This window comes from Onychomys torridus, chromosome 19, assembly GCF_903995425.1.
Source record: "Onychomys torridus chromosome 19, mOncTor1.1, whole genome shotgun sequence".
Taxonomy (NCBI): domain Eukaryota; kingdom Metazoa; phylum Chordata; class Mammalia; order Rodentia; family Cricetidae; genus Onychomys; species Onychomys torridus.
The window spans coordinates 30,538,882-30,556,893 of NC_050461.1; the positions used below are offsets into that span (position 1 = coordinate 30,538,882).

The following is an 18,012-nucleotide window of genomic DNA, read 5'->3' on the forward strand; positions in this document are numbered from 1 at the left end:
ACTGGGCACGCAGGTTATTTAACATTCTAATGAATTAATATTAAATGCAACAGAAAATCATTTCCAAGTGCAGCACTAACTTAAGTTCATACAACACTGAGATTACAGATAGACCATTTCTGTTGTTACTGGACAGCAAGTATAGATTGTGATGTCATAGGGGTTTGTTTGTGTAATGTGGGGATCAAACCTAGGGCCTTGTCCATGCTCAGCAAACACCCTCCCACTGAGCTACAACCCTGAGGTTCATTTTTTTAACCCTTTATAGTTCTTCAAATCATAATCATCATCATCATTGTCGTCGTCATCGTAAAAGCACATATCACTTGTTAAAGATACATTTACTAAAAGAACAAAACAAATTGAAAGGGCCAAGCATAAATGTTCTTATAAATACAATTTTGAGATTCTTTGCGGACATGAATGTGTGTAATTAAATTGACTTAAGTCATAATGAACACATTAAAAGTTGTTATGGTTGGAAAACTGCCCTCCCTTCCTAATTATAAGCCCACATATCCATTACCTGCTTCTAAATTCTCTCTTTATGTTGCCAATGTAGCTGTGCTGGGGCAACTCGTGGGTTTTTCTCAAGGTTAAAGTTTGCTTCATCTCCCTTTAATACTGTGCCCAGTAAAAAGAAAGATATAACTGAAATGCATTTGAATTTCTTTCTTTGTTTCCAGTAAGTCTTTTTTATTATTAATTAAATTTATCTTTTGACAGTTTCATCCATGTATATAATGCATTCTGGTTATTCTTTCTGCTCCCTCTTACTTCCCTCCCACCTCCACTGATCACCCCACATTCCTCTCCCAAATCCATTTTTAATATTCATGACTTTTTGTCATATGTTGTGAATACTGAGTTTAACCAGAGGGTCTGTGTGGCCACAGGTCTGGAACTGTCCATTGGAACTTGGCAGGCATACATTGGAGACAGTGATGGCTCCTCTTCATGAATCTGTTGGTAGCCAGTAAATAGTCCCCCAGTTCAGGAGGAAGCAGTGTTACAGCCTTGATGTTCTTGGGAAACAAAACTGGAGACAGAGATCTAGACTGGTGTGCTTAGGTTTCGTCAGGGTTTGCTCTTGGGGTTTGAACCCTGGAAAGGAGGAAAGTAAGCACATAGGACTGTGAAGAGGATGAAGGTGAGCTGGGATGCTCCATGGATGGTCAGCAGCAGCCATATGTAGTGGAGTCTTTGCTGTGCCACATGCTGTCCTAAATTAAGGCAATCCTTTGGAGTTGTTCAGACCCTTTGGATCAGCTGTCTCAGGAAGACAGTGACCATGTGGCTTTCCTCAGCCAAGAAAATCCCCGTAGGAGACCACACCCAACAACTGGGGTAGAATTCCTTCATCCCTGGAGGATTAAACCAGAGTGTCCAGTGCTGGACAGAGTGTCCAGTACAGTTAGGAAACAGATGTGCAAATAATGCCCATACACTGATCACACATTTCATAAATATTCAAACATTCATCTTGTTTTTTGTCACATAACAATACCATAGATTGTTTATTTATTTTCATGTTCCACCTTCTTTATCCCCATAAAATTAAAATATACAGATATTTTAAAAGATTTATTAATGAACAAAATGATTATAAAATCATATTACACTAAAAATATGAATCAAAACTGCATGTAGAGTACAAATACATTTAAAGAAAATGAAAATAGACCTACAGTTTTAAGCAAAGGGGGAATTTTGTAGTAGAGTACAAATTTTGCCTCTTTCTCCATTTCCTAATAAATATTCCATTTTATAACCTTTAGATTTACAGACAAGTTATAAAGCTTGTACAGAGATCCCACACCTTTCCTATGCCCCACAGAGACAAACTTGTATTAAGTAAGTACCAGTGCCTCCAGGCTCCTCTCTCGTCTTTATTCTTCTAGGACCCCATCCAGGAATGACGCACTACATTGAACAGCCCTGTCCCAGCTCCTCTTAGCTACATGTCTCAAACTTTCCTTGCTTTTGATGACTTTGACGGTTTGGAGAGGCTTGTCACATTCTGTGGCATGTCCCTCATCTGGGATTTGTCCTATATTTTTCTCATGCTTAGACTTGGATGGTGTCATTTTGGGAGGCAGACTGCAAGGGTAAAGTGTTGTTCTACACATTATAGAAAGGAACATGTTATTAATGTGGCTTACCCTTGATGATACTAAGCTTGATTGCCTGGCTGAAGGTGTTTTTGTTTTTGTTTTTTTTTGTTTTTTGTTTTTTTTGGTTTTTTTTTTTTTTTTGGTTTTCTGTAAAGACAGTTGCTGTTGTTGTTGTTGTCTCTCTCCATATTATTCCCTTGGAAGGAAGCTGGGTGTTACCTTCTGCTCACAAGTGCTGGGATAACTGTTTGCTACCATACCTGGCCATATTTCATCTTGATGATGGGATGGATGGCTTTATAAATTATTTGGAGGTATTCTGTTCTCTGTCTCTGTCTCTGTCTCTGTGTCTCTCTCTGTCTCTGTCTCTGTCTCTGTCTCTGTCTCTCTCTCTCTCTCTCGTGTGTGTGTGTGTGTGTGTGTGTGTGTGTGTGTGTGTGTGTGTGTGTTAATTATGGTGAGTATTGCTGCAATGAAACATCACGACCGAAACAACTCAGAGAAGAAAGGGTTTATTTGGCTTACGTATATCTTGAATCACAGTCTGTTGAGGGAAGCCGAGGCAGGAACTGAAACAGGGCAGGATCCTGGAAGCAGAAGCTGATGCAGAGGCCACAGAGGAAGGCTGCTTTCTGGCTTGCTCCCCACGACTTGCTTAGCCTTCTTTCTTATAGAACCCAGGACCACCAGCCCAGGGATGGCATCACCCACCATGGGCTGGGCCCTCCCCGATCAGTCACCAACCTACGAAAACGCCCTACAGACAGTCTTATGGAGGCATTGTCTCAATTGAGGCTCCCTCCTCTCAGATGACTTGTGTCAAGTTGACATAAAACTAGCCAGCACTGTACAGTTATCTCTTCTCAGTGTGTGGTAAGCAGCTCTGCAGACTCTTAACTCTCTCACGGTGTCGGGTGCGTGTGGAATCCAGGAAAGGGCTGGCTGGGCTAGTGTTTAATGAGTGGGGAATCCGGGAACGGGTTAGCTGAGCAGATGTATTTCTGGTCTCTCACGTGGCCAACAGATAAAAGCAGTGTTGCCGTGTGCAGGCATGGAGGACTTAGGGGTTGCCTGGGCGTGTCCTCTTTCTTTTTGCAGAGTTTCGGAGTGTGCTCTGTGTGTACAGGGCTTTGAGGTCCCTCACTGCCTGGTAGGAGAGGAACTGCTTTATTCTGTGGAAGCATTTACATGGGGGATAGAACCTTGCCTTTTTTTTTTCTTTTCTGTTTTTCGAGACAGGGTTTCTCTATGTATCCCTGGCTGTCCTGCAACTCACTTTGCAGCCAAGGCTGACCTCGAACTCACTGAGACCTGCCCATTTCTGCCTCCCGAGTGGAGTGCTAGGATTAAAGGCATGTGCCACCACCTGGCCTGGGGAGAGGCGCATGGCAGAGGGCAGCTTTAAGGGCATATATTCCAGGGATATCCATAATTCAAAGTGATTACTTGGTACTTCACATCACGTGACTTTAACATGATATCTTCATTTCCACTTACGTTTGGAAAAAAAACAAGTGTCTTTCCCCTCCGTTCTCACACCATGACAATCAATATGGAAGATTTCTGCAACTCCACAGCTGAGAGCTGTGTGGACTTCTCTGGTCTTGCAAACAGGACAGTACTTCTGCAGTTGCAGACATCCAGCTTCCTCTCATTCAGATTAGTTCTAACTCTGTGTGCCTGGCGATGGCATCAGAGTCACAGCGTGGGGTGTGCTGGGGTCTGTAGGGGGGGGTGAGGCTCCATCTCCAAAAATGCATCCTCTTCCAGTTTATCTGTTCATTGTAAGCCTCAAGTCGTTTTCACCCTCTACTTCTGACTGGCTGGCTCTGAGTTGGGTTTCTCCCAATTTCTGTGTCATTAAACAGTTTGCTTATAGGGCTCGGGTATCTCAAAGAAACACCTTTATGGTTATTATAGAGAACACTGCAGAAGGATGTGGATGAAGAGATGTGTGAAAGGGGGTGAGGATTTGTACACTCTGTGCCAGCAACCTCTGTGTGTTCCGCTGTCTGGAAGCTCCCTGGATACCCCCTTTTTGGGGGGGGGGATTTTTATGAAGACTTCATTTCATATATGGTTGAGGCATGGACAGAGATGTTGAACTCTGACCAAAAGGGGAACATCTCCTGCTAATACACTGAATGTGGGCACCCAGCAAGGTGTGTACGTTGCAATACTCCTGGCCTCTGTCTATAGCAATCCTCCCTTCAGGGGAGGAAGGAGATTTCCCTCCTTCAGGGTAGGAATAAAGGAGTGTCTTAGTGTCCACTATCAGGCGAGGGTAGGTCACGTGATTTCTTTATGGCTAATTACCAGACAGAAAGATGAGTGTTTCTGTGACGTGCTCTGGAGAAGAGAAATTCCAGGTTCTAAGGGCTTGTAAGGCAGGAATAATGGACAAAGGCTGAAATAAGTATGGATATAAATACACTTAATATCACCCGTCTCCACTGTTGGCAGGATTTTGCTATTATCACAGTGCTCCAATAAATGTCTTTATGCACGTCTTTGTGTGTTTATGTGAGCTCTTCTATGAGGGAATTAATAGGACTGGAACCACAGGGGTAAAAGATGTCCCATTTTGAATTTTGATTGAGTTAAATGCTCTTCAAAGGAATTTAAGCATTTGTGAGGACAGTATGAAATTGCCTGTTGCTCATCTTTGCTGGTAATTATAAGTTACCTATCTTTTTGAAACTTGTTAATAGTTTTTGACTGAAAAGTTACATCTCTTTATTTACATATGTATATGGGACTGGGGACAATTTCTGGGGGTCATTTCTCCTACCACGTGGGTCTGAGGTGTCAAACTGAAGTCCTCAGACTTGGTGGCAAGCTCCTTTACCACTGAGCCATCTCACCAGTTCAAGTTTTTTACTTTAAATGAAAGTGAACGCTGTCTATTTCTGGGTTTTGTTGTCATGCTTATAAAGCTGTGTACTGTCTCCCCCAAATTTTAAAACTCTCTGGCCATCTTTCATTCTAGTAATTTCATTTTGATAACTTTAAAAACATGTCATTTTTATTTTTCACATGTGTGCGTGTTAGCACATACATGCAGGTTCCTGTGGAGGTCAGAAGAAGGTGTTGGATCTCCTGGAGCTGAACTTACAGGCAGTTGTGAGCTGCCCATGTGGGAACATCTACTGGTAATACTCTGAGTGTGGACACCCAGCAAGGCTAGTAGACTAAAATTCTCCTGGCCTTTGTCTACAGCAATCCTTGCTTCAGGGTAGGAATAAAGGCGTGTCTTACTGTCTACTATCAGGCAAGTGTAGATCACAAGATTTCTTTATGGATTTAGGTCCTGGGCAAGCACTTCAGTCACTGGGCTGTCTCTTTAGCCTTTCATTTTATAGCTTTAAATATTTTCTCCATCTACCGGTTTATTTTTTTATAGGGCATTCCTTCTACTGGATACCTTTTTGAAGATCACTGTGTTAAAAAAAAGTTACAGTTGGAAAAGGAGGGTGGTGGTGCACGCCTTTAATCCCAACACTTGAGAGGCAGAGCCAGGTGGATCTCTGTGAGTTCAAGGCCAGCCTGGGCTATATATAGAGTGAGTTCCAGGAAAGGTGCAAAACTACACAGAGAAACCCTGTCCCAAAACAAACAAACAAACAAAAAATACATTTATTTGTATGTAGGGGACACTAACATGCCACAGTTTGCACTGTGGAAGTCAGAGCACAACTTGTGAAAGTCAGTTCCCTCCATCTACTACGTGGGTCCTGAGGATTGAATTTAGGTTATCAAGCTTGGTGTCTTTACCTGCTGAGCCATCTTGCCAGCCCCAAATCTCTCTCTCTCTCTCTCTCTCTCTCTCTCTCTCTCTCTCTCTCTCTCTCTCTCTAATAGATTACCCTTCTTCAGAAGCACAAGTAACTATTTTGTTATACAAAACATTCTAGTTCTATTGAAGACAAAAGGCAGTTAAACAACCAAAGCAAGAAAAAACCACAGCGGTGATATTTAATGATTCTGTGATCGCTCCTGGGCATCCACCCCAGTGGGTGTATACTGGGCCTCTCCCATGGGAGGCTACAGATACTTTGCCTTCGTGGGATTTTGTGGCACAGGCATAGTGTTGTGATGCTTGTGCCTCAAGCTGCCATGAAGGTGTACCAATCATGGTGGGGAGTTGACATCAAAGCTGAGCAGATGCTATCAGATGGACATTTTCTTCTTTGGCCTTGAACTTCAGAGAGAAATGGTCTGTGGGGGCACATGGTGAGATCCTGGAGGAGTTCTTTGCTCACTGAGGCAGAATGCTGTAGATAACCATTTATTCTTTTCTTTGAGGATGCTTGGTACCAATTAAACACAAATGAGTGAACACAGGTAGAGAGTGCTGTCCTAGATAAATCAGTTCTGTGCAGATTGCCCTGATAGATCTCGCATTTGAAGGACATGGCAAAGGTGAGCTCCTGACCTTTTTCTTCATGCTAGGGCTGGTGCTTGAAGCCTCATCTTACGAGATGTAAGAGATTAACTTGTCAGGGAGAAATATATTGACAGATAGCCCTGTTTTCTACCAGGGAAGGGATGGCAGAGGATGCGCCTTGCTCAGGATCATCATGCCCTAAATGTAGTTCATGTCTGAATTCAGGTCAGAGGTTTGAAGTTTGCAGTGAACTGTGACTGCTCACAGTTCTGAGTTGTGTTAACTGAGGATGGCTGTAATTTAAAGTATTTCCTTATAATTTAATTTGTATTTGTTTAAGGTCAGCTCCTAAATTTGATATTTTGTTTTAACCCATCCTTCTCAAACCCTTTTAAGATTTTAATTTGCAACTCCTCTGGTTTCTGAGAGGAGGGCTTTGAGTCCTTTCTTCAAGGGCTTATTTTGCAGGGTAGTTCATCAAAAAGCGGAGGCATAATGAAGTAAGTGTTGGCTTAAGTATCCAAGGTGCCAAAGACCTCTTTTGATTCTTCATTTTAGTTTATGGAAGAATTGGATAGAATCGTCTGTCTGTGAGACTAGTCCAGCCGACTCTGTGCTGTGTTCAGTCAGTAAGCACTGGACACTGGATTTCCTGTTACCAGATTCCCATTAGCTTGAGGGCTTTGCCACCACTGTCTTAATTCGTGAAGTGTCGTCTTGGGAAAGGTAAAGATATTATTATCTTTCTTTCCCCTTAGGAAAAGGTCCAAGACTCAATCAACAGTTGATACAGAAGAATAATTTAAAATGCTTCTGCTTAATAATTTAAGTTGTGTGTGTGTGTGTGTGTGTGTGTGTGTGTGCCTTAGTCACAAGAAGTTTCTATCTCCTTTCTCATCTCTTTTATCCTTTTGAAAAGGTGTGTGGCTATTTATCTATTATTTATTTATTTATTTATTCATATAGGGAGCTAGAAAGGTTGCCAACTAGCTCCACTTTGTTAAAATGTTCATGACAGTATGGTAGACTGTTCTCTTGGAAGAATCTCTGGGTGGCCTGGTTCTCTCAGCAACTTGGATGTTCCCAGTGGAATCTCTGACTTACCTCTAGCCTCAGGGATCTGCCTGGGAACTTCTTGTGCATTATGTTTGGGGCTTGGTCCTTTCGTAGATAGAAAAATGAAATCAAACCAAAGCCGGAAACCCTGGTGAGACTACGAAGCCTTCTCAAGCCTCATGGCTGGTGGTTTCCTAGAAGTCACCATAATGTAAGTCCCATGAAGGCGATGACATGGATTTGTTCCTGGTCCGTCTCTAGCACCACATATTGCTCAGGAAGTGCTTGGGAAATGCTGACTAGGCAAATTGGCGTTGACCCATCTTGTCTGAAGCTGTGGATCTTTTTGCCAGGCAGGTGTGCCTGTGGGATTTGCCCGTTCAGGCGTGCAGCCTCTTTTCCCCATTTCCAGTAACATGAGTACCTTTACATACAATTCTACGTAGTTGGGGGGGGGGGTGGGATCTACAGATAAGTCAAATACAACTGAAGAGAGACGCCCATCACCACTTGGCTGAGTAGACTTTGGGACTTCAGAAGGAGATTATAATACATGCTTTGGACTTCACAATACTTAGAAGCTCTTCAATAAGATGTTAAACCAGGTGGTGGTGGCACACGCCTTTAATCCCAGCACTCGGGAGGCAGAGGCAAGTGGATCTCTGTGAGTTTGAGGCCAGCCTGGTCTACAGAGCGAGATCCAGGAAAGACACAAAGCTACAAAAAAAAAAAAAAAAAGATGTTAACTTGGAGTCTGCCTTTGTGTGTCCCCTAGAAGTTAGATTTACTTCAGTCTGGCTGCCATGCACACTGAAGGAAGTCCCCAGAAAACTAACTTGTTCCTGAGGTCTGAGTTCTCACAGAGTTGGGTTTTGTTTTGTTTTGTTTTTTTAAATTTTCTCTCCAGAAAGCTTGCAGCTTGGCTAAAGGTTAGAGGTCTGATTGTTAATTCAGTCCCTTAATTTATCTCCATAAAATATCAGCATTTTTCCTCACCTCTCACACTGGAATTCTAAATACAACAGTTGACTGTTCCCTGATGTTTTCGTATGTATTTATTGTTGGTATCCTTTATGTGAATCAGGCATAAAGACACTTAACAAATGGACCAACCGGGTCACGTCAGATGAGGTAAAAGTGGGGGATTTTTACTTCTTTCCCGAAATTATGTTTCAATTCATTCACTGCTTGCCAGTTTTTGGCAAGGTTTATTTGTTGAAGGACTAATATGTGCAGGGCGCCTTGTTAGATGTGGAAAGAACAGAAGTAAATAAATACGTCTATAGCTGCCTGGAGCCCACAGTCCGTCAGAGACAGGCAAATAAACTAACTCATGTCTGTGGTCTGGACTGCTGTAACCTAAGAGAGGAGGCTGGTCTAAAAGAGTAAAGAGCAACTCGCTTCCAAAAGGAAGCAGCCAAGCCAAGACCTAGTTTACCATGTGGACTCATACCATAGCCATCCAGGATGCTGCCGGAAGATTTTTTTTTTCTAGAAGTTTCTAGAACAGTCCATCCATGTGACTTCTACAGTTAAAGGCTTCAAGATCTCTCCACCTTCCAGGTTTCTTTCATAACCTCTGTGCCCCCCCCCCCACTCCTTGCTGAGTTTTGGCTTGCTACTTTTTAGCAATTAACTCCATGATCATTAGCAAATCATTCATCTCTCCATGGTTCCATTTCCTTAAACTGGTGTAATCATTGTAATTGCTTTAAGAATTGTTATTGTGAGTCTTAAGTCACTTAATATAAATCTCTAGAAAATGTGGACTTGCTATAGAAGAGACAGCTATTATTGTGGTTATTTTCTCAGATTCCACGTTCCCTTCTATACCTGCACGAGGCTGCAGGAGTACTGTACCATATATTGGGATTATATCAGTTAGCTGTCAGGTTGCTTCTGGCTGATTCATGTCTTTCTCATTGATGTAAGACTTCATTCCAGAGATGTTCTTGCTAGACCAATGTGCTCTGAGATTAGGTATTTCGGTACAACGTCTTCTGTATGAACCTAATGTCATCACACATTGCGGACAGTTAAACATTTGTTCATTGACAGAGAAGGAAATGACTTCTTTCCTCCAAATACCTGTGTGTGGCCTTCTGTTATCTCTCCTTTTTGATTCTCCACAGTGTGGCCAGCAGGTCAACATCTTCTGCATTTTTCTACTGTAGCTCTTGTCAAATTCTGTTGCATGAGTTTATGTTAATGTCCCCTGCCGCACATTTTATTTCTTCATAGGCTCAGAGTTGCTTTCATGGCCTCTCTGGCCATCAGTTCAGGGACTCCACAGAAGTGGGCATTCACATTTTGCTGAATACTTGATAAAAACAAAAGCAATGCAAATGAGAATGATACTAATGTGGAGCTAGCTGGCAAGATGGCTCAGTAGATATAGGCACTTGGTGTCGAGCGTAATGACCTGAGGTCGGTCCTCAGGACCCACATGTGGAAGTTGATAACTGATCTCCATAAGTTCTGACTTATGCACACATGCATGCACCCATGCACACACACCACCAAATAATAGATAAATGTAGTATAAAATTAATGATAGTGTGTTTGGAGGAATCTGTGAGAAAAATGAGGTTTATGAAATGTCCATGTCGTTCCTCTCTTAATGTCAAGGAAAAACCTAATGATTTAGCTAAGGACCTTGACTAAACAAGCAGGAAACTAAAAAAATAAATGTCCTCAGCACAGAGGCAAACCATTTCAACAACTTTGCGTTTGCTTCATATGTCTCAGCTTTTCCAGGATAATGTTATATTTTTTCTGCACATTTCAAGAAAATATTCAAATATAAAAATGTCTGTATTGTTTGAGAGGTAAATAAAGCTTGGCGAGGGGCTGGAGAGAAGGCTGAGTTGTTATGAATTCATGTTGTTTTTGCAGAGAGGACCTGGGTTCAGTTCTCAACACCCACATGGTGCCTCAGAACCATCTGGAAATGCAGTTCCTTGTGTTCTCTGGCCTCTGTGGTGCAGATGCATACATGCAGGTGATAACATTTCATGCACATAATAAAAATTATCAAAATAAATGCCTGGTGGACTTTGGCATCACGTGAAACTGCTTTGAAAAGAAAAACCAAACTGAGTTCTGAACAGTTCTGAAAATGTCCCAGGGAAATTTCCCACTAAAATGACCTTAACTAGGTATGTTATAGAGTAACAGATACTGCAATTTGTGTGTGCGTGGCTAGAAGGATGCATGAAAAACATTGAATTTGTTGTTATATCTGTGCTGTAATTCTGTGCTATGCATTATGTTGCAAAATATAAATACAAGGAACTTGTCTTTGGGCAGTGAAGAAGTGATTATAAAAACGGAAGCGAGTGCCTTCTGCTAATTAACAAGAGGGCGGGGAGCCGCCTGTGCCAAGGTCACTCATTGAGTGGTTACAGGGCGCAGTTTAAATGCTTGCTTGCTATCAACTCTTTTCATCCTGTTCTTTTCCTTCCATCTCTCCCACACACATACCCGTGTCTACTTGATCCTGTTTAGGCATTCCACCCACGCTGTGACTCCCAAGTCTGCTTCTCTGCTCTGTTGATGCCCCCCACTTCTCATTCCCAGGCTGTGCCAAGTCTTCATAGGCTTGCATGCCATTGGGGTCCCTTGTAATCTACATGGGTCAACCTGGGCTACCAGAGCCTGAGGGTCTCTCCCTTTCTGTCCCCGATGACTTCGTCTTCATCATCCCTGCGTTAATGCCACCCTTTCCCGTGGTGTGGTCTGCATCCCTTCCGTGACCTCAGAGCCCCGCTGTGACTTCCTCATTCCCGGGGATGCTCCTTGCTTGACCCGCCTTCCTATCACCCAGGCTCTTGTGCATGTGTGGGTGTTTTGCCTTTGTCTGTTTTGCTCAGTCTTCTGCCCTGTTTCTGCAGCAAACTCCCCAAGATGCTTCCATCATAGAGGAAGAAGAGCATGAGTTTTTTAAACCGGTTTCTGCATTTTGTTTGTTGAGTTCAACCAGTTTTGAAGGAACTGCGCTTAGATAGTTGTCGCTGGCATGTCACACTGTATTTACGCGGCGCTGCTTTTCCTGGCCTCTGATACATCACTTGCCGCTGTTGAGTTAAATAACTGCAATTTCTCAACAACATGGTGTGAAATTTAGGTATATTAACCATGAGTAATTACATGAGATATAAACTGTGTTGCTAGCTCAGCAGTGCGTAGATTACTGTGTAAATAACAGTCCTATGAGGAATTTCAGAGTCTGTCAGTGACTGCTGGACAGGCGTCTCTCAGTCAGTTCATGCACAGACAGCAACATGTATTTGTACTGCTACCCTGCCAACCAGTCTTATGCCTACATGACATTTTTTTTTTTTTTTTTTTTAGCTGAGGATCGAACCCTGTGCCTTGTGCTTGTTAGGCAAGCGCTCTACCACTGAGCTAAATCCCCAACCTACCACTGAGCTAAACCAGTGGTCCTATATGACATTTTATAACAGTGGGTAATTGAGGCAATTGAGGGATAAAAGAGTGAGGTGCAGAAATGAAGAGAAAAGTGACAAATTTTTGGGGGTTTAGCGCAGTGGTAGAGCGCTTGCCTAGCAGGCGCAAGGCCCTGGGTTCAATCCTTAGCTCCAGAAAGAAAAAAAAGAAATTCAAACAAATTGTAAATGGAATTTTGGAGGGTGTGGCTCACTGTGGGAATATTGACATTAGCACAGTTTGGTGGATGAAGACAGGAAGCCAGAGGAATGGGCTGAAGGCTGCTTTGCGGACGTGTGTGAGGGGGGTGGCTGTGGTAATAAGAATGGGGAGACCCCAAACTTTGAAAGCAAAATGACTCTTCATAGCACAGAAAAGATCTTTACTTTGTATTGTAAGTTGTGTGATAGATGAGAGGGGAGTACATACATAAGTACTCTTTAAATTGTTCTAGACAGAGACTACATAACAGACTTTAAATCTCGATCGTTAGAAATTACAGTGTACGAAATGTAGATGAGTTATAATAGCTTCTTCTCTATTTATATGGATAATTCACAGTTAAAAACATTTTGCTAATTACCTTTCTGTAGAATCCCATGTTTATATACTTGTTGGGAGCCCAGAGAATTCTATTAGTCCCCATTTCCGATACCCTATCCTGTCCATTTGTCCTTATTTACTTACCATTCATATCTTCATATGATAATTCTCCATTTTTATGGACATGCTAATAGTTCCCTTTAGTACAAAATATATACAGGACCCTTAGGGGATATCTGAAACTGAGGGTAGTCCAGGTCTCTCTCTCTCTCTCTCTCTCTCTCTCTCTCTCTCTCTCTCTCTCTCTCTCTCTCTCACACACACACACACACACACACACACACACATATTTTAATCCATCCACCTATTAAAGTCTAATTTAAAAAGTAAATACATATTTACATCAAAACTGATAAAAATAACGTTAAAAACAACAATAAAGTAAAACAGTCATAACAATATAATGTCATACAGTTATGAGATCTTTCTCAAACTTGTGAGGAGATGCAGTGAGGTGAACAGTAGAGGTGTTGGGACATGGTGTTAGTAGTCTGGTGTCAAGAGTTCCTTGAATGTCAGTGCTACTGTACTGTGTCAGGGAGTCTGAAAGCCCATGGCAGCTCTAACAACTGACAGGTAGCATCTACCATATAGACACATGCAAAGAAGATGTATATTCAGGATGAGAGAGGACACTGACACATTCTTGAACTACTCAGAACAGTGTCCAATTTAAGTATTATGAATCATTATTTCTGCAATTTTCCCTTTACTATTTTCTGATGATGATTGACTCCACAGTCAATAACTCCCATTGGAAAGCGAAGGCACAGAGAAAGGAAGACTACTGTGTGTGTACTTGGCATAGCATATTTATGTCTTTAAAATCCCTGACTTCAGTGTTGCTGTGTTTCAGGCCACACCTTTGCCCTTTTCTTTGCAGTGAGATAGACCTGCTGTTTCCGTCCAGTCCCTGTATACTTCCTCTCCAGTTTTGTAGTCACTTGCTAGGCATGTTGGAAGCACAAGTTGTGTGTGAATGGCCAGCATTTTGTGTAGAGACTGGCTCATGGCATTACTTAATGTGCTCGAAGCCATGAGTTGATGGAGACCCTCCACCCACAATCCTGTCTCACTCTTTCTTCCCCCTTCTATCTTGGCTTCCAGGAATACTACACCTCTGTAGCTCTTTGTATTTGCTGTGCTAGGTTTTGGTTTTGTTCTAGTTCAAATATGCTGCTAGTCCTTCATCTGGCACCTTTCTTGTGCCTTCCTCCCTTAGAGGTCTTTCTGGACATTTCCCTGTTCTAAGTCTCTTCCTTTCCTTCAATATTGCTTAACAGTATCATATCATTTCCTCCATTTACAGCCTAACTAAAGGCTTTCCCCACGAACCTCCTTATGATCCCTCTCATTCTATTCACCCCAACTTTTCTCCTTCTTCTCTCCCACACTCCCAAGCTCTCAGGGGTAGCTCTCATTCTTCCCTATGACACATAGCACTTTTGCACACATCCTTTCTCAGAGAATGTTTTACTAAAATGCCCTGGAAGCTGACATTCCAGGGTGCTTTGAAGGAAATGAAAAAAAAAAAAAAAGGATTGTTTTGTGGATTATCTTCCTCCTTTGTCTTCTGACTCTCAAAAGTTTTCCCTGGCCTCAGAGGTTGCAAACTGTGTCTACTTTTAAATGTGAAAGGCAAGAGTCATGGGAAGGGAGAAAGTATTAATACTGAAGGATTCTGAGGGATGGGTGTAGTCCAACTCTCCAGTTTTATAGATTAGTCAACAGGTGCTTGCAACTCTGACGTGTCACCTCAGCTCATACAGCCCAGCTCACGGCAATGCTCAGGCCCAAAATATGGTTCCCTTGCCTTCTGTGGTCATCCCCATGACTTGCAGAGAGCATCTGAAGGTGCTGGGTTAGGTTTAGGTTTGTGAGTTAACAGCTAAAAGAGGCCTAGAATGTTCCTAGACTTCAGTAGGTAATTAAGGCTCTTAATGGATTTTCCTCTTTTAAGGGTTACAATATTTCTGGCTAATTCCTTCACATTGGCCAAGTGTTTTCCTCATTACGTTAACTTTGTATGATCTAGAAATTTGCTGACATTTAAGTAAGCTGATGATCGACATTTGCCACACTCTCAGAACAGTGCGTAAACCACAAGTGTATGTTTTGAAATGTTCAAAAAGTGAACCTGGCCCTGTGACCAGCTACCACATCTGGAAACACCTGCGCTAGTAAAGTCAGAATCATCAAAAACAATGGAGTTATGGGCAACTGGAAGGATTTGAGAAGAAAGAATCTAATCATTGTTTTCTCTCCTGACAGGTTCTATCAGTATGTGTGCTGACAACGATTCTTGGTTGTATATTTGGGTTGAAACCAAGCTGTTCTAAAGAAGGTAATTAATACTGTGGGGTGCGGTGTGCCTGTGTGCTTGTGTGTGTGTGTGTGTGTCTCTGTGTGTGCATGTATATACACTTACATCTATGTGTATATGTGCATGTGTGTGTACATATGTATACACTTAAAACTCTGTGTGTGTGTCTGTGCATGTATGTACACTTACATCTATGTGTCTATGTGCATGTGTGTGTACATGTGTATACACTTAAATCTGTGTGTGTGTCTGTATGTGCATGTATGTACATTTACATCTATGTGTATATGTGCATGTGTGTGTGCATGTGTGTGTACATACGCATACACTTAAATCTGTGTGTGTTTCTGTCTGTGCATGTATATACACTTACATCTATTAGTCTATGTGCATGTGTGTGTGCATGTGTGTGTACATGTGTATACACTTAAATCTGTGTGTGTGTCTGTATGTCCATGTATGTACACTTACATCTATGTATATATGTGCATGTGTGTGTGTATGTGTGTGTACATATGTATACACTTAAATCTGTGTGTGTGTGTGTGTGTGTAGTTAGAGTTTTCCTACCTGGCCCAGAGTCAGGACAAATCTCTCTTACCCACCAGTCCCACAGTCGCTCAGACCCAACCAAGAAAGCACACAGAAACTTACATTGTTTAGAAACTGTATGGACATGGCAGGCTTCTTGTTATCTACTTCTTCTATCTTAAATTAACCCATTTCTGTTAGTCTATACTTTGCCACATGGCTTGTGGCTTACCAGTGTCTTTACATGTTGCTTTTCATGGCGGCGGCTGGCGGTGTCTCTCCCCACCTTCTACTTCCCAGAATTCTCTTCTCTCTTATTCCACCTAGACTTCCTGCCTGGCTACTGGCCAATCAGAACTTTATTTACACAGAGCGATATCCACAGCATGTGTGTGTGTGTGTGTATTCTTCATTACAGTGTTACTGAGACAACTGTAATTGCCAAGTCCTGTGTATATTCCACAGATATTGAGAATTTGATAAATTTGATGCTGGTTTAAGCATTTTTCCTCAAGTCTTATTTTAGCCATAAAAAGTTTTTTGGTTACAAAATTTTATATTAAAATGTGGAATACAGTCTATGACCAAAATAACCAACTCCCCCTGCCCCCACCAAAAAAATCCAACAACAACAAAAGCAAAAACAAACTATAAAGACATAACTAGAGGCTCCTGTATGGTGCCTGTGGTCCTCTCTCTCTAGCTCCCCAAGGAATGACTGAGATGCTGTGCTCCAAGCCCTAAGGAGTTGGTTGCTGAAGCAATTCTGGAGGTTACTAGGAGACCAGTTAGCATCCCTAGGTGGCCAGAATCGCAGGGGGTTTTAGATTTTTCTGCCATTGCTGGTTTCAACATAGAAATGAAATCATCACACTCCTAGTTGTGTTTTTGTGGTATCAAGAGGGGGATCTGTGCAGCATTGAAATATCAATGTACAGATAAAGAAAATGAACCACAGGCCATTTCAGTGGTCATTCTTCTGATTCTGTAGTGACTCCTCCTATACCCCAGATAGTTTCTTTAGTGACTCAGTTTTCAAAATTGAATATGTTTGTGTCCTGTTCAACTACCCCATTGTTATAATATTACTCTTCTAAAATGTTTGATGATTGTTTGAAATACGCCAGTTTTACTGGTGCAGTTAGGATACCTTAGAGCAAATATACTCAAGCTTAATGTAAGTGAAAACTTGGGCTTTTGTGTTCACCTATGTAACCTATGCATGAAATGAAGTAATTTCACCTCACATCAAAGAAATAAAAAAAAATGGCAATTTTAATGTGAGCTCAAGGTAGTGTGTAATTGTTTTAACAATTGCCAGATGCATATGAAGTGACAGCTGTCCCTGTGATGGCCTCCCCCTTTCCTCAGACCATGCTAGGAAAGTTAGTTTTCCTTACTTTAGAAATCATTGCAGAGGTGAGTTACTTTCTACAGTGGTGTCTTATGTCAGGGTGCCTTAGCTAGTGCATGCTTTGGAATTTTGTGGTTGGCAGCATCTAACGTGTTCGTAATTTTCAGTAAAAAGTTGCAAAGGCCGCTGCTTTGAGAGGACGTTCAGCAACTGCCGCTGTGACGCTGCCTGTACTGCCCTTGGGAACTGCTGTCTGGATTACCATGAGACCTGTGTGGCTCCCAGTAAGTACGGTAGGGAAAGGAGGAGAGTCGCAGGTGTCTGCAAAAGATCTCAGCAAAGCTACGTGTCTTCCAAGTCTATGATTTGATTAACTCAATGTTTTTCTTTTTCTAGACATAAATTTATTTTATTCTGCCTATCTGTCTGTCTGTCTATCCATGCATCCATCCATTCATCCATGCATCCATCCATGCATCCATGCATCCATCTATCCATCTATCCATCTATCTATCTATCTATCTATCTATCTATCTATCTATCTATCTATCTACATATCTCATTTATCATCTATTTTTTGAGACAAGGTCTCACTATATAGTCCTTGCTGGCCTGGAACTTGTTATGTAAATCAGGCTGATTCCATCATACCCAGTATCATTTTTTTTCTTTTTCTAATTTAGAATCTCCATGTTTTCTACTGTAGCCTTTCCATTTCGACACTTAGGGGAAAGTCTTAACTGAATTCATCTTTGTTTAACATTTTATGGATAACAAAATTGTGTCTGTTTTTCATGGATGCTGAAATAACCTTTGTGGCTTAATTTACATTTAAACTAAGACCTAAAAGGATACTTAAAAATATGTGAATACTTTCATTAGGGACCTATTAAAGAAAGAATTCTTGGCCATTTAATGAAAATTTTAAAGATTTATTTATTTATTATGTATACAGAAGAGGGCACCAGATCTCATTACAGATGTTTGTAAGCCACCATGGTGCTGGGAATTGAACTCAGGACCTCTGGAAGAGCAGTCGGTGCTCTTAACCTCTAAGCCATCTCTCCAGCCCTCATTGAACATTTTAAAATAAGACCATTGATTTGGAAAAATTGAGATAAGGAAGGGATCAAATTTATATATATTGACACCAGGGTCTTGTTCTATAGCCCTGGCTGGCCTCTAACTTGGCATT

The 18,012-nt window shown here is 41.7% G+C and overlaps 1 protein-coding gene across 2 annotated transcripts in view; it reads left to right on the forward strand.

The window, feature by feature from the left end:
- The window catches only part of Enpp1 (ectonucleotide pyrophosphatase/phosphodiesterase 1), a 62,080-nt gene that overhangs the window by 13,466 nt on the left and 30,602 nt on the right, over positions 1-18,012 (forward strand). For both annotated transcript variants that reach the window (XM_036168907.1, XM_036168908.1), the window contains exons 2-3: positions 14,881-14,953; positions 16,985-17,101. In XM_036168907.1, coding sequence (XP_036024800.1) covers positions 14,881-14,953; positions 16,985-17,101 — 190 coding nt within the window. The remainder of the gene's footprint in view (positions 1-14,880; positions 14,954-16,984; positions 17,102-18,012) is intronic.